We start from the raw sequence: 15,120 nt of genomic DNA on the forward strand, positions 1-15,120 counted from the left end.
GGAGTGCGTTTGGTTCAGAGGATATTGTATTATTAAGAATGTTATATTAATAGAAAGATAGATTGCCTTAAAGATTACTAGAAATGTTTAGGAAAACGTGTTTGATTTGTTGGAATAAATTGGTAGGTATGTTATATTTATATTTTTGGTTGAGAGGAATAAATTGGTGAGTACGTTATATAGATTACTAAATTGCTCTCCTTTTAAAATATTAATATAATATTATTTTAATCATTATTTTTTTTAACCACCTACATTTGAGATTTTGCTAAAACACCTAAGTCATATAAAAGTTTAATTTTTAACAAAAACACCCCGACCCACCTAAGCCACTATTGGCCACCTAAACCACCCCCTACTATCAATCGAGAAGTGCAATGGAGATGTTCTTTGAGGGTTTTGAAGAGGAGGTGAAGGGAAGTCGATCGGTGCAAGTGGGGGTGATTTCCGGTAGAAAACATGATCGGAAAAGCGCTGAGAAAAAGGGAAATTGCTTGGAAAAACAATGGGCTTCGCTGGCGATTGGGGGCAGCTTCAATGATTAGGTTTGGTGGGTTTTGAAGAGGAGGTAAAGGGGAGTCAATCAGTGCAAGTAGGGGTGATTTTCGGTAGAAAACACAACTAGAAAAGAATCGAGAAAAAGGGAAATCGTGAAAACAGTGGACTTTGCAAGTGATTGGGGGCAGCTTCGGTGATAGGGTTTGGTGGGATTTGAAGAGGAAAACGAGAGGAGTAAGATGGTGGTGGTTGGGGCTGACGGTGATGTCGGAATCAGCCCAGATCAGGCTTAATATTAGTGATTGCCCAACCTAAAAAATCCCAGATCTACGATCATCTTACTGTTTAGATCGAAAAAGGTCATATCAGCGCACAATTGATCTGATTTGGCCAATCATGAGCCATTCCAGCAACGTTGGCCACTAGTGGCCGTCGATGGTGGTGGTGGTGGCCAGCTGCAACAATCCTCATGGGTGGCTTGTAAATTGTTTTAGAAACAAGGGCATTACTGTCCAAAACTTTAATTATTTAGGGGTAAAATTGTAATTGTAGGGTTTATGTAAATTAATTTCAAAATAAAGGTATTATTATCCAAAAAAATTAATAGTAAAAGGTAAAATTATAACAAAAATAAGATTACAAAATAATTTTACAATACCTAAGAAAATAGAGATAATCAGATTACCTCTTATATTATCAATAATAATTATTATTGATATTTAAATATTACTATAATTTTATATTACTTGATAACCAAACATGATAATTAAGTAATAGAAAATGATATCTATTCACTGATTTTATATATCCCTCAACCAGACGTTGCCTAAGCGGTGATTTCTATTTCCCCTGTCAAGTGTCAACACAACCATAGGCGGAAGGCCCAAATAGAAAGCCCAAATACCCAAATCCTTTCTTCAACCTAAAGATTTTTTTTTAAAAAAAAAAAAAATTAAAATTAACAGACCTCTGACAAAGCGAAAATATTACATTAACCACAGCACAACCGTCTTAAAACTTAGGATCACCCTAGGGTTTTTTTCTTTCTTCTTTGTTTCACACAAATCTTCAATCAAACCAAACCCTTATTAACTCAACTCACTCAAACTCACCTAAATTATCAGCCATGCCTCGCCGAAGAGACGAAGACGAAGACGATATGGAGGATGAGGAGTACGATGACGAGCAGGACTTGGAGGACGAAGAGGAGGAAGATGATCGCTCCAGTAAGAAGCGCAGGAGATCTGAATTCATTGACGACGTGGCGGAGGAGGACGAGGATGAGGAAGAGGAAGATTATGACGATGAGGATGAAGATTACGGAGGCGGAGGCGGAGGCGGCGGCGGCGGAGGCGGCGGGAGAAAGCATAAGGCGAAGAGACGGACCGGGTCGGAGTTTTTCGATCTGGAGGCACAAGTTGATAGTGACGAAGACGAGGAGGAAGAAGAAGGAGAGGACGGTATGTGTTCGTTAATTTGAGTGAATTGAATTTAGGGCGTGATAAATTGGAAATATGTATTCTTTTTCTGGTTTATTTTTGGTTTGTTTGGTAGATGGTATTTGAATTTTAGTGGAAAGAAGGTTTAGTGATTGAAATTAGGTTAGAGATAGTGAAAGAATTGTGTAGAAATTGATTGGTTTCTGAACCTTGGGTTGAAGTAGGGTTAAGTGATGTGAAACTTCATTATGGAGTGGAAAGTAGAAATGAAACGATTGAGGATAGAGAAGTTTTTGATTAGTTTCATTGATTAGGATGAAGGCCATGCTTTAAAGAGTTTTTATAAGTGATGATTTATTGTGAATAGGATAAAAATGCGCTGAAGAATGGTATGTTGAATGGATGTTGATGTTTGTGGTTTTGTTTTGCAATTGTTAATGATGTCCGGATTGGTAAAAAATTAGAATTTAGGAGGTTATGGTTTGATAACTGTCATTGCATACGGTCAGTGCTCTTTTAAAAAGGATTTTTTTTTGGACTAAGAGATTGCTCAAATGTTTTTTTTTTTTTTTAAATTTTTAATTTTTGTGATGAATAAGTGTGGCTATGATTGATTTGGAATATATCTTCCCTTGGTGACTTATATAATTTGCTGAGAAGCTATAGAAATTTTGCTTTTGTACGGGCATTTGAAATTAATCTTGAGTCATGTCTTTAGAAATGGAGTTCAGAGTTGAAGTTCCTTGAGTCATGTCTTCAGAAATGAAGTGCAAAATATTTATTTAAATAAGTATTGGAATTGAGTCTGCAATTTTAATGGCTTATAGATAGTTATGGCTGATTAAGTAGTGTAATGGATAAAACTCATTCTCTTCATCTTATAGAAGAAGAGAAAGATCTGTGTGTATAGACAGTACTTAAGCATATACGTGTTCTGTCATTTGATTTACAACTTGAATGGCATAATCCTCATTGACTTGTGGAGTGGTGGATTTATAATGTGAATATTTTTCTTAGGGTTCTTCCTCTTACAACTACAATTGACTTGTTTATTTTTCATTAGCCTCAATATATAGGTCAATGTACTTAACTTTATGTATTGGTTACAGGTGCATGTTGTAGTAGCCGTATCTTGGACTCTTGATTCTATATCTGTTGATTCTTTTATCATCAAGAAGCTATTTGGTCCTCAAAATTGTTCATGATGCTTAATGCCCTTTTGGGTGTGTTTTTTTTTTATGTTTACATCCTTCCATTTATTGGTAAATGTTTTCATCAGAATTATTGGATAACTACTTTTATGGTTCTGACATTTCAGCTGTTTGGTGCTTCGTCCATTTAGATTTTATAGATGACAGTAATGCAAGTACACTATTAGGTTTTTGTATTCTGAAAATGAAATTAGAAGTCGTGTCTCTTTCAGGCACTTAAGCCATTTTTTGTTTGTATTACTAGTAGACATTAATAATTATAATTTCACTTCTCTTGTGCATACACTGAAGTTTGGCTGTTTCTGTTGATTCTAGATTTCAACCAGCTTATTCCTTCTTTTTTCTGACATTGCCGATTAATTTGTCATGGAAAATGCAGACTTCATAGTTGATGGTGGAGCTGACCTACCTGATGAAGTGGATGGTAGAGGGATTCATCGTCGTCCACTGCTACCTCGGGAGGATGAGGCAGAAGATGTTGAAGATCTTGAGAGAAGAATTCAGGCAAGATATGCAAGGTCAAGTCACACAGAATATGATGAGGAGACCACAGATGTGGAGCAGCAAGCACTTTTGCCATCTGTTAGGGATCCAAAGCTGTGGATGGTTAAATGTGCGGTATGATTATAATTCTGTTAAGGTTTAAGTTGATGCATGTTTCATTTCTATTATTATTTTCTTATTCATGTCCACTGAAGGTTTGGGTTGGGAGTTATATCATGTATATGTTAATTTAACTGTGTTAATTTATGTTAGATTGGCCGTGAACGAGAGGCTGCTGTCTGTCTAATGCAAAAGTATATAGATAAAGGAGCTGAGCTGCAGATTAGGTCTGCTGTTGCACTTGATCACCTGAAAAACTACATATACGTTGAAGCAGATAAAGAAGCCCATGTGAAGGAGGTATATCTTATTTGCTTGTGAACTTGTTCTGTTTTAAAGGTGTGATGTTATTGAAGTTTGATCTATCATTGATTGGCTTCTGCATCAGGCATGCAAGGGTCTCCGAAATATATATTCCCAGAAAGTAATGCTCGTTCCTATAAGAGAAATGACTGATGTTCTTTCAGTTGAAAGCAAAGCAATTGACCTTTCTAGGGATACTTGGGTCAGAATGAAGCTCGGAAGTTACAAGGGGGACCTTGCTAAAGTATGATCAGCACCCTATATTGTGACATTCTTGCTCAATTAGATTTTTCTAATCTTTAGTTTTTGTGCTTTATAGGTAGTTGATGTGGACAATGTGCGACAGAGAGTAACAGTGAAATTAATCCCAAGAATAGATTTGCAGGCTCTTGCCAATAAGTTGGTATGATATTTGTTACCTATGTTTTGGGTTATTTCTCTTTGATTGGTATAATGGTTGATCTGGGTCCTTCTTGTGTATGAGTGAGTCAACACATTCTGAATTTAGTCCAATAATGGCCTTAGCTATGACAGTTTATTTTTCCCATCTAGTAGATTTTTGATTCTTTGTGGGAACTTAGTCGACAATTGTATCTGTTCACCTTTTTCTAACTTAATACAAAGTTTATAGTTTCTTATTAAAAAAAAAAAAAAAAGAAGAAAAGAAGGAAAAAAAAGGGAAGTTCTCATATTGGTTGCATAAATATACTTGGTATTGTTCGTTTTCATTTTTTTTGGTTTTATGTGGACTTTTCTTGCAATAGTTGTTGGTATATGCTGTTTATAATGACAATCTCTTTTTTGGGCACAGGAAGGTAGGGACGCCCCAAAGAAAAAGGCATTTGTCCCTCCTCCACGTTTTATGAATGTTGATGAAGCCAGGTATTGTTAATTGTATCCTTTCTAAATCATCAAATTTCAAATGTATTTGTAGCCTAATTCATTGCTTTTTGAGCCCATTGTTTTCTGATTTATGTCAGGGAATTGCATATACGTGTAGAGCGTAGACGAGATCAAATCACAGGTGATTATTTTGAGAATATTGGGGGTATGCTGTTCAAAGATGGATTTTTGTACAAAACAGTGTCGACAAAATCAATTAGCGCAGCGAACATTAAACCAACTTTTGATGAACTTGAAAAATTCCGGACACCCGGAGAGAATGGAGAAAGTGATATGGCTAGTCTTTCAACTTTATTTGCAAACAGAAAGAAAGGGCATTTTATGAAGGGTGATGCAGTTATTGTCATCAAGGGAGATCTCAAAAATTTGAAAGGATGGGTTGAGAAGGTTGATGAAGAGAATGTGCATATCAGACCAGAAATGAAAGGACTTCCTGTAAGAATTTTATTGGATACCCTGTTATCTTTTTTTCTAGTTATTTTTCAAAATTAGTTGTCTACTATGTGTGGGATAATAATTCTTCTGCTTACTGGAAATCAATTGGTCTTTATATGGCTGGCTTTGTACAGAAAACACTTGCTCTCAATCAAAAAGAACTATGCAAGTACTTTGAACCTGGGAATCATGTGAAAGTTGTCTCCGGGACTCAGGAAGGTGCTACTGGCATGGTTGTAAAGGTTGAACAGCATGTTCTGATCATTCTATCTGATACTACCAAGGAACATGTGAGAAGCGAACTCCTGTCTTCAGATAACTGTTTGGATGAAATGTATTTAAAAATAATAATAATATATCTGTTCTCTTCAGATCCGGGTGTTTGCCGATGATGTTGTGGAGAGCTCTGAGGTTACTACTGGTGTAACAAAAATTGGGGACTATGAGCTTCATGATCTTGTGCTATTGGAGTATGCTCTTGCTTGTTGATGAATCAAATGATTGTTAATCAATTTTTCATTTGTGTCTAATTTGCTTGTTTTATCTTGGTGCAGTAACAATAGCTTTGGTGTTATCATACGTGTGGAAAGTGAAGCATTTCAGGTCAGTGATCTTTCTTAAAAGCTAAGCAGCTATTCTCTTTTGAACTTTCTAAGCATGTTACATTTTTTCCAGGTTTTGAAGGGAGTTCCTGATAGACCAGAGGTTGCTCTAGTTAAATTGAGAGAAATAAAATACAAGATTGAAAAAAAGTCTAATGTGCAAGATAAGAATAAGAATACTGTCTCAGTGAAAGATGTTGTTAGGATCCTTGAGGGTCCATGCAAAGTAGGATTCTCATCTCTCATTTGATTTGTATTGCTATTACTGTAGAGTATGTAGTTAACATGTTTCCCCATTTTACCGTGTTAGGGCAAGCAAGGTCCTGTAGAACACATATATAGAGGAATTTTGTTCATCTATGATCGCCATCATCTTGAGCATGCTGGCTTTATATGTGCTAAATCCAGTTCTTGTACTGTTGTGGGTGGATCACGTGGCAATGGTGATAGAAATGTAAGCCTTTTATGCTCTTACTATATTCATTAAAGTAATGTTTTGGTTACAATTTTTTTGGCAGTTTTTAGCTCACTTGTGTTTCAAAATCTTTCAGGGTGATGCCTTTAGATTTAATAATCATAGACCTCCACCTCGTGTACCCCAGTCCCCAAGGAGATTGTCTAGAGGAGGCCATCAAAATGATTGTATGGTTCTTGATGATAATTACTTGCTTGTTTAACAAATTTTATCATCAGTGGACTTTTTCTTACTGAGTTGGTACTTTTTGGGTCAAAGTACAGTGGAATATTTTTTCACCTTCTACTTGAATGTTTCAGATGGGGGAAGGCATAGAGGTGGAAGAGGAGGGCATGATCCTCTTATTGGAACCACAGTAAAAATTCGCCAAGGCCCTTTCAAGGGCTACCGTGGGCGGGTTGTAGAAATTAAGGGACAATCAGTTCGTGTTGAGTTGGAGTCACAAATGAAGGTTGTTACAGGCAAGTTGCTGCTCATGTGGGGAAACCTGATCTTATTTCTTTTTCATGGTTATCTGTATGGACAATTAACAACTGTTTTATTTGCAGTTGATCGGAGTTATATCTCTGACAATGTGGTTGTTTCAACACCGTACCGGTACGTAAAAGTGATGTCTGAAGTTGTTTTATATTGTCATAATTTTGGAAGTCTAATTCAATATCTGATTGTGCTTTGCCAGTGATGCTCCTCGTTATGGTATGGGAAGTGAAACTCCAATGCATCCTTCACGAACTCCACTGCATCCGTACAGCACTCCAATGAGAGATGCTGCAGGTATTGTCTTCTAAATCTTCTTGATCTACCATTTTTCTGTAGAATTTGGATGTATTAATCATTGGCTAGCGTATTAAATTTCTTTAATTATTTCATTAATTTATCTTGCAGCAACGCCAATTCACGATGGCATGAGGACGCCAATGCGTGACCGAGCATGGAATCCTTACACACCAATGAGTCCACCAAGGTTTGCCTTAAAATCTGACCAATTTCTGCCTTCTCCTTTATCTATTTTTTGTACTTTATCTCTTAGGATTTTACATGTTGAAAACAATGTTAAAATGGATTAGCATTCTCTCGCTCAAATTTTAGAGATATACTGTGTGGGTTTTGGTCTCTGAATGGTTTTTCCTTTTTTGTCAATTTAATAAGTCCAAATATCAACATGTCACCTTGTTGTAACACAATTTACAGTATAAAAAACCACCTGAAAATGCATCTGGGGTTGAAAGGATTCATCACTTTTAATGAAGAAGAAATTTGTGTGCATAGTAACTTTAAATATATGTAGAATTGTTAACATATTCTACACCTTAATATTCATTGTATTTAAATGGTTTATGAGTACTCAATTCTATTGAGAGTTGTTTATAGCACTTAAAGTTTTTCAGGCAGTCTATGTGATGGAGGGGGGAGAAGAATAAGGCATAAATAAAGAAGAATTAGAAAATAAACAAAGAATTATAGAAAAACAGGGAGAAACTAGACAAATATCGAATAGAATAAGAAGAGCAACAAGAATATAGAAAAGATTTCATATAAACAGTCTAATCCTCTAATTAAACATTGAAACATTGAAATAAAAAGACTTTCATAATTGAAATAAAACTCTAAAAATACTAATCCTATTTCTCCTACATGAATTCTCCCCTGCTTAAAAGAAAATGAACCAAGCAGATATTTCCAACAAATAAGATAACACCATAGCTGATCTTGCATAGGCATGGGATAGAGTTCATTCCTCATGGCAACATAAGGCAAAGAAAACAATCTTGATGTAACACGAACTCATATAGGATCTGTAGACTATGAAAGAATCCCTAGTGAATTCACAAGAGGGTTGAAATTGCTTAGCTAATGCTTCAAGTCAATCTCAAGATATTATTCTTCTCCCCTTGCTCGGCTTCAACTTCAACATGAGCTTCCACTTCATCTTCTACTTCCACTTCATCTCATGGTTGAAATAAAACTAAAAATACTAAATCTAAAATTAATCCTATTTCTCCTACATCAGTATATTTTTTTTCACTAATGGATGATCTTTGGAATTGTCATGATAACAAACAGGGATAATTGGGAGGAGGGAAACCCTGCTTCCTGGGGAACCAGTCCACAATATCAGGTTGGGGATCTTTATAATTTGGTCCTGGCCACAAGATATAGATATTATTTTATTCTTTGTTTGTAAATTAAAAGCGCTGCTGTTTTCTTCCAGCCAGGAAGTCCACCTTCACGTGCTTATGAAGCACCGACACCTGGTTCAGGCTGGGCTAGTACTCCGGGTGGCAACTATAGTGAAGCTGGAACACCACGAGATAGCAGTTCTGCCTATGGTAGTTTGTTTATCATTTTGCTATTTTTAATTTGTTTCAGTAATTTATGTTTTTTCTTAGTGTACATTTAATTAAAGTTAAGTGCTTGTTGCAGCCAATGCTCCAAGTCCTTACCTGCCATCTACTCCAGGTGGGCAGCCTATGACACCGAACTCAGCCTCCTATCTTCCTGGTACTCCTGGAGGGCAACCAATGACACCAGGAACTGGTGGTCTGGATGCTATGTCTCCTGTTATAGGTACAATCATTGGTTCTTCCCTTCCTTTGCAAGTATAAAATTGTGGGATGTGAAGATTAGATTTCTACTTGCATATTCTTTCTTTAATTATTTGATTTGTATTCTAGTCCACAATATACTTTATGTGAGGTTTTTATTAAGTTGCCAATCTTGACATGTCAGTCAAAACTCAAAACAGTCTGCATGCTAAAATTGCTCATTAATTTCAGATGGGAATAAAAGTGATCCTTCCTTTTTTGGGTAGTCTTTTTATGCTTATACCCATCCCTTAAGAATTAAATCAACCTCAGCAAAGATCTTATAACAATCATTTATTATTGGGTGACCAAGTAACTGGTTTTAAAGGTGCATCATTTCAAAAGAAACTGATGAGGTCCTTAAGTTGATGTATTCAGTTCATGTTGCTTGGCTAAGGAGCTATTTAGTTTCCTATAAATCAAATTGAAGCATTTGGCTCTAGATACTTCATATGCTAAACAAAGTGTTAACTCTGCCTTCCTAGGCATTACACTCCTCCATGCAAGTAATAAATGTTTGAAGTCTTGTTTTTTTAATTTTTTTATTGGGGAAGTTGTCTTGTTGAGAACTTTTGAGTTTATATTGGGAGAAGTTGACTTTAGGGTTTTAAACGTTTTTACTAAATTGCAGGATCAGACAATGAAGGTCCATGGTTCATGCCAGACATCTTGGTTAATGTACGGAAGTCAGGGGAGGACTCTGGCATGGGAGTTATCCGAGAAGTGCTTCCGGTATGTATTCCAGTAACACTCTTTGTTTATATTTTTGCTTCTGTCTACACATTATTTAACACTGATCCTAAGATGAATGCTTAGGCAGTTAGTTATTATTGGGAAGTCCTCCATAAGCCAAGAGGAGTTTATGGTTTTCCTTTCTTCTCATTATTAACATTTGTTTGTGAGTTACCTCAAAAATAGTTTTTGATGGTTAAAAGTTCAGATTCAAGGCATCTATCTGGCTTTCAGTTTTGTTATTTGAATCTGCAATAGTGAGTTCACTAAAAGCGTAAAGCTTATCAGAGAGCTGTGCTGCTGTTTATCAGTTGAAGGGATTAGCTCAATCAATTTTCACATATATTAGAATAACTTGATTCCATATGTTGTGATATATATAGCAATTACATGCACAGATTAACTAGCATTTCGGAGAATAATGCTTGGTTATGTACATGTTTGTTAACTCTGGTGGTTTGTGTTCCAGGATGGATCTTGTAGAGTGGTGCTTGGGTCGAGTGGTAATGGTGATACAATTTCGGCCCTTCCCACAGAAATTGAAATAGTTGCGCCGAGGAAAAATGACAAGATCAAGATCATGGGTGGTGCACTGCGTGGTGCGACTGGGAAATTAATTGGTGTGGATGGTACGGATGGAATTGTAAAAGTAGATGACACACTGGATGTTAAGATATTAGACATGGTTATATTAGCAAAATTAGCACAACCATGATAGGCCATTAACATGGCAGTAAACTAAAATTCATAGTGTATATTATTGTTCTTGATGCTTAATTTTGAGGATTTCCAATCAATAATGAAAGCTCCCTCTCATTTCAAGTTATTTTTTTCCTTCACAAAGTAAACAATTAATTGCTGAATTCCATCAGGTTTTGAAGTAAAGTGTATAAATAAATAAAATATACCTCAGGCGATGCCAGAACCAGTTCCAGATTGTGATTTTTAATCCTTGGATTTCAAACAAAATGAATGTTGTAATTTAGAGGCCTACAAAAGGTGGGTTTCTATAAATTAAATAAGTGAGCAATTTTATTATTAAAAGTTCTAAGTCATATAATCCCAATTTCTTTTACTAATTTCTTGTTTTGGTGTCGCCTGCATATATTAAACTTGCAAAGGGTTTGTTTGATCTATGACACATAAATAAATTTTAAAAACTAAAATATAATTCATATTTTAAAACGTGTTATAATTTAACATTTTTAATATTTGCAAATATGTTTGATATGATATTCAAATGTTGTTTTCAGATTTAAAATAGAAGAAAACTGTGACAAACTTCTTTTAATTGTTTTTTAATTTTGAATTAATTTTTAAGATTGTATCTAAAAATTGTTTTTAGATACTCTTTTTTTTAAACTTCTTTTCAAAACAAAATAATATATTTAAATAGGCTCTAAATTTCTGAGTTAACGAGTGGAATGAAACTGTTGAAAATGTTGACAGTTGATTTTATATTAATAATAAGCCAGAGTTGGGCACCTGAAGACATTGAGATACTCAGTTTTACAGGCAACTGGATGCACCAGAGATCAACATAATTACTTTTATCAGACATTTAATTTATGTGCCAATTCAAGAAACTCTTGCTTTCTTCAACCAAATTCTACTCTTCCATACGGATGATGCATCGAAGGCCTTCGCCTCTAAGCATGTACTCAAATGCCTTGTTGATCTCAGAGAATGGAACTGAATGGGTGATGAACTTTTCCACTTCAAGCTCCTGCAACATTTTTCATGGAATTAATATGTGCGTATGCATAATTTTAGTAAGCATTTAAATTTTCCCATGTTGAAAGTTACTTTAAAACCGGTTGAATTCGAATAGTTTGCATACCTTGGTCATATATTTTTCAACCACAGAGGGAAGGTCAGAACGGGGCTTGTAGTTTCCAAAGAATGTGCCCTTGAGTGTTCTTTCATTCAGTAAATTCATAGGGTGAGTCTTGAACACAGCATCTTTGTGAGGAACCCCCACTAGAACAGCAACCCCCCAACCCTGTGATAAAATTTATTGGCTCATTAGTGTTCTAGAAGGAAAAACATGTTTGGACAAATTGTTGATGCTAATATTTGTCTATTGTGAATTTGGTGAACTTACATCATGGACACATTCGAATGCAGAAATCATGGCATCAACATTTCCAGTACATTCAACGCTTCGGTCCACTCCTCCATTGGTAATTTCAGCAATCACCTAGTAAGTCAGCAATGTGTAGGCTAATTGTTTAGAAAATTATCAGATGCAAGATCAGATATATTATTGTCAACACTAGTACAAAAAAAAGGGAAAAGAATCCGGAGACAAACCTCTTGAACTGGTTTCTTGTGGTCTTTTGGGTTCACAAATTCAGTCACTCCAAACCTCTTTGCTGAAAAAGCGAAGTAAAATTTCAGAACTATAGCAAACAAAGGTTCTTTCACTAACAGATTAACACTTTGTTATAGTTATAGTCAATGCAAACATGATAACACTTAGAAGAAAACAGACAGTTTACCTTCTTCAAATCTATTCGAGTTCAAATCAACACCAATTATCCGAGAAGCACCAGCAATTCTGGCTCCTTCAGCAGCCTAATCAAATGGAACCAACATAACATTCAGATGGTCAATTGAAAAATGTGGAGAAAACAACTCAACTGTTCATATGGCAGATAAAGATACTCACAGCTAGGCCAACAGCACCCAATCCGAATATAGCAACCGTAGAACCTTTTGGAGGTTTTGCAACATTAAGAGTGGCGCCAAGGCCTATTAAACAACAAGAAGCATCAATTCATCACCAATTCAACAAAGAATTGAGTTTTACAGTAATTAAAAAAAAAAAAAAAAAAAATCCTGTTTCAGTACCCGTTGAAATTCCACAGCTGAGAACACAGACTTTGTCAAGAGGAGCCAAAGGATTGATCTTGGCAACACAACCAACATGAACCACAGTGTACTCACTAAAGGTTGATGTGCCAACAAAATGGTAAATTGGTTTGCCATTGATGGAGAATCTTGATTTTCCATCATTGAGCATAACACCCCTGTCAGTGTTGATCCTGAGAAGATCACACATGTTGCTCTCTTCAGACTTACAGTGAGCACAATTTTTGCATTCCCCGGTGAACACAGGGAGCACATGATCCTCCGGTTTGAGATCAGTCACCCCCTCACCAACACTCTCCACAATCCTATTCACCAATAAACACCATACAGAATCAAATCAGCATATGCATGAACGAAATGTACACTCAGATATTTAAAATGATGCACAAATATAAAAGTTCACATACCCTCCAGCCTCATGGCCATAGATTCTAGGAAATAAAGGATTCTGCCCCTGAGAAATTAAAAAAAAAAAAAAAAAAAAAAAAGATATCATTTTGATGAATTCAGAGTGTATACAAGTCGCTACAAAGCGTTCTTGTTTATAAAATTGTGAAGATATTTACTTTGGCTTCCCAGAAGTAAACATCGGTATGACAAAGGGAAGTGTAGAGGATCTTCAAACGAACTTCATTTGCTTGTGGAGGAGCCACCTCCACTTCTTCAATCACCAATGGCTTCCCAGCTTCCCACGCCACAGCAGCTAACATAAAAGAAAAAAAAAAAAAAAAAAACTCATTAGTTACAATAACGAGTGATAACTGAGACACATAAAAATCCAAACTTGAGTCCACATTAAACATAAATTCTTGAACTTTATTTATGTAAAAGAACAAAACAATCTACCTTTGCAGCGAATGACCTGACCACCAGTGCATGCCATTTTATTTTCTTAGACTTTGAAATTAAGAACAGATTAAACACAGAACTGAAAGATTAAATTTTTTATAAGCTTTAGGACTCTTTTTCTCTTGGTGGGTAATGGTTCCAGATCCAGTTTGAGGGGATATTTATACCCCATGAAAGCAAACAAAGAGTTATATTAATGAGATTCTTATTGGCTTAATTTAGACTTTTCAACTAAAACAGTTTCTGAAAACAACAGGCAATTGGCGGCTGTGACAATAGCATTCCCAGATTTTGGTTCCTGGAATTTATAAGTCCCTGGTTTAGTGGTTTCAGTGTTGGTTTATTCTTTTTTTGATCAAGACTAATATAAAGATGAAAGGTTACGATGTTTCTAGAGTATTTTAAAAGTGAAGATGGATGCCAATTGGATAAATTAGACCCCACCCAAGGTTTGGCGAATCCCCTTTTCCCACGCATCAAGTTTCAAAATGATACTTGCCCACCATTCGTTATGTTTTGTTATGTTTTCCGTTTATATTTTACTGAAAAAATGAAAATAACCTTAAATATTTTACTTTATAAATTTTTTATTATTTTTAATTAGCCAAAAATCAAAAAAGAGAAAATAGGTAGTCCCACCCAAAAAGTTAGGAGTAATGCTATAAAATTGTTTAAAGTTAAATGACCTTAATATTTATTTATAATGTCATCAATATCCCATCACTATTATTTAATAATCTACTAAATTTATAATGTTTTTTACTTTTACTAATTAACATAGAAAAAAATATTTCTAATTAATTAAATAAACAAAGAAAAAAACGTATCTTTACACTTAGACTAATAAATAATCGAATAAAGACTTTGACCTAACTAAATTTTAATTTATAACAAACTAATTAAGAAATAAATTATTTAAGGGCATTTTTCGTCTTTTCAATCAAATATTAACAGAAAACACTAAAATAACTTAACGAAGGGTGAGAAGTGTCATTTTGAAACTTGATGGGTGGGAAAGGGTTATTTTGCTAAACCTTGGGTGGGAAAATGTCCTTGTCCCTTTCTAAAACTATAGGCGGATTAGATTTTCAAAGTAGTAAACTGTATTTAGTATACCGTGGAGTTAACAATTTTTTGCCACCCCAAAAAAAAAAAAAAAAAAAAAAAGGAACTTAATGACACTTTCCTACCCTAAAACTTTTAAAATTCCCCTTTACTATCCAAACATTATGTTTCACTCTAGTTTGGTGGAAATACAATGATTTACTCTTTTTCTTCTCTTCTTAACTTCTTCCATTGCCAACAATTGTTGCGGGTGTTGGGGAATGTCGACGACCAAAAAATCAACAAACAAACCACAAATTCTATAAATAAATATTCCTCAATCGTCTTTCAACCCAACAAATATAAAAACTGAATGAGTCAAACCCAATTAATCAATCAAAACTCGAAAACCCTAGGGTGGGAAGGCTTCAATCACCGGCGATTGGTGAGAAATGGGGTCAAGAATGTTGGGGCTTTTGGAGAGGAAGATCAAGGGAGTCAATTGGTGGTGACAGAGACGATTTTTGGTAACAGAATCGACCGAAAAAGCACACAGTTGGTTCGCAT

The 15,120-nt window shown here is 35.3% G+C and overlaps 2 protein-coding genes across 3 annotated transcripts; one reads left to right on the top strand and one right to left on the bottom strand.

Moving 5' to 3' along the window:
- The first annotated feature begins 1,467 nt into the window (after window positions 1-1,467).
- Window positions 1,468-10,612, top strand: LOC116106324 (putative transcription elongation factor SPT5 homolog 1). 2 transcript variants are annotated; one of them, XM_031392687.1, is made up of 22 exons: window positions 1,625-1,958; window positions 3,528-3,766; window positions 3,905-4,051; window positions 4,140-4,298; window positions 4,374-4,457; window positions 4,866-4,936; window positions 5,035-5,392; window positions 5,527-5,682; window positions 5,765-5,862; window positions 5,947-5,995; window positions 6,068-6,220; window positions 6,305-6,448; window positions 6,546-6,636; window positions 6,769-6,930; window positions 7,018-7,066; window positions 7,149-7,243; window positions 7,355-7,433; window positions 8,534-8,588; window positions 8,682-8,799; window positions 8,894-9,037; window positions 9,686-9,786; window positions 10,256-10,612. In XM_031392687.1, exons 1-22 carry the CDS (start codon window positions 1,625-1,627, stop codon window positions 10,499-10,501), a joined length of 3,132 nt encoding a protein of 1,043 aa, XP_031248547.1. In that variant the 3' UTR covers window positions 10,502-10,612. The 2 variants fall into 2 exon arrangements, 1 of the variants encoding a protein (XP_031248547.1); XR_004124301.1 differs by lacking the exon at window positions 10,256-10,612 and having other exon boundaries at window positions 1,468-1,958; window positions 8,686-8,799.
- Window positions 10,613-11,224: 612 nt separating this feature from the next.
- LOC116106356 (alcohol dehydrogenase-like) lies at window positions 11,225-13,786 on the bottom strand. Its single transcript, XM_031392709.1, has 10 exons — window positions 13,507-13,786; window positions 13,227-13,363; window positions 13,068-13,114; window positions 12,640-12,965; window positions 12,458-12,540; window positions 12,288-12,363; window positions 12,100-12,161; window positions 11,891-11,986; window positions 11,627-11,788; window positions 11,225-11,512 (listed from the first exon to the last, which is right to left on the bottom strand). Exons 1-10 carry the CDS (start codon window positions 13,541-13,543, stop codon window positions 11,396-11,398), a joined length of 1,143 nt encoding a protein of 380 aa, XP_031248569.1. The 5' UTR covers window positions 13,544-13,786; the 3' UTR covers window positions 11,225-11,395.
- Between the last annotated feature and the right edge of the window lie 1,334 nt (window positions 13,787-15,120).

Source organism: Pistacia vera, unplaced genomic scaffold (genome assembly GCF_008641045.1).
Source record: "Pistacia vera cultivar Batoury unplaced genomic scaffold, PisVer_v2 Contig512, whole genome shotgun sequence".
In the NCBI taxonomy this organism is placed as follows: Eukaryota; Viridiplantae; Streptophyta; class Magnoliopsida; order Sapindales; family Anacardiaceae; genus Pistacia; species Pistacia vera.

What these genes read in the sequence shown, in the direction of transcription:
- LOC116106324 (XM_031392687.1), top strand. Translation starts at nt 1,625, where the DNA reads ATGCCTCGCCGAAGAGACGAAGACGAAGACGATATGGAGGATGAGGAG. An exon ending in TGTGGATGGTTAAATGTGCG is followed by an intron (nt 3,767 to 3,904) that starts GTATGATTATAA and finishes AATTTATGTTAG; the next exon opens with ATTGGCCGTGAACGAGAGGC. An exon ending in AGATAGCAGTTCTGCCTATG is followed by an intron (nt 8,800 to 8,893) that starts GTAGTTTGTTTA and finishes TGCTTGTTGCAG; the next exon opens with CCAATGCTCCAAGTCCTTAC.
- LOC116106356 (XM_031392709.1), bottom strand. Translation starts at nt 13,543, where the DNA reads ATGGCATGCACTGGTGGTCAGGTCATTCGCTGCAAAG. An exon ending in TGGGTGCTGTTGGCCTAGCT is followed by an intron (nt 12,364 to 12,457) that starts GTGAGTATCTTT and finishes CCATTTGATTAG; the next exon opens with GCTGCTGAAGGAGCCAGAAT. An exon ending in TTGAAAAATATATGACCAAG is followed by an intron (nt 11,513 to 11,626) that starts GTATGCAAACTA and finishes AAAATGTTGCAG; the next exon opens with GAGCTTGAAGTGGAAAAGTT.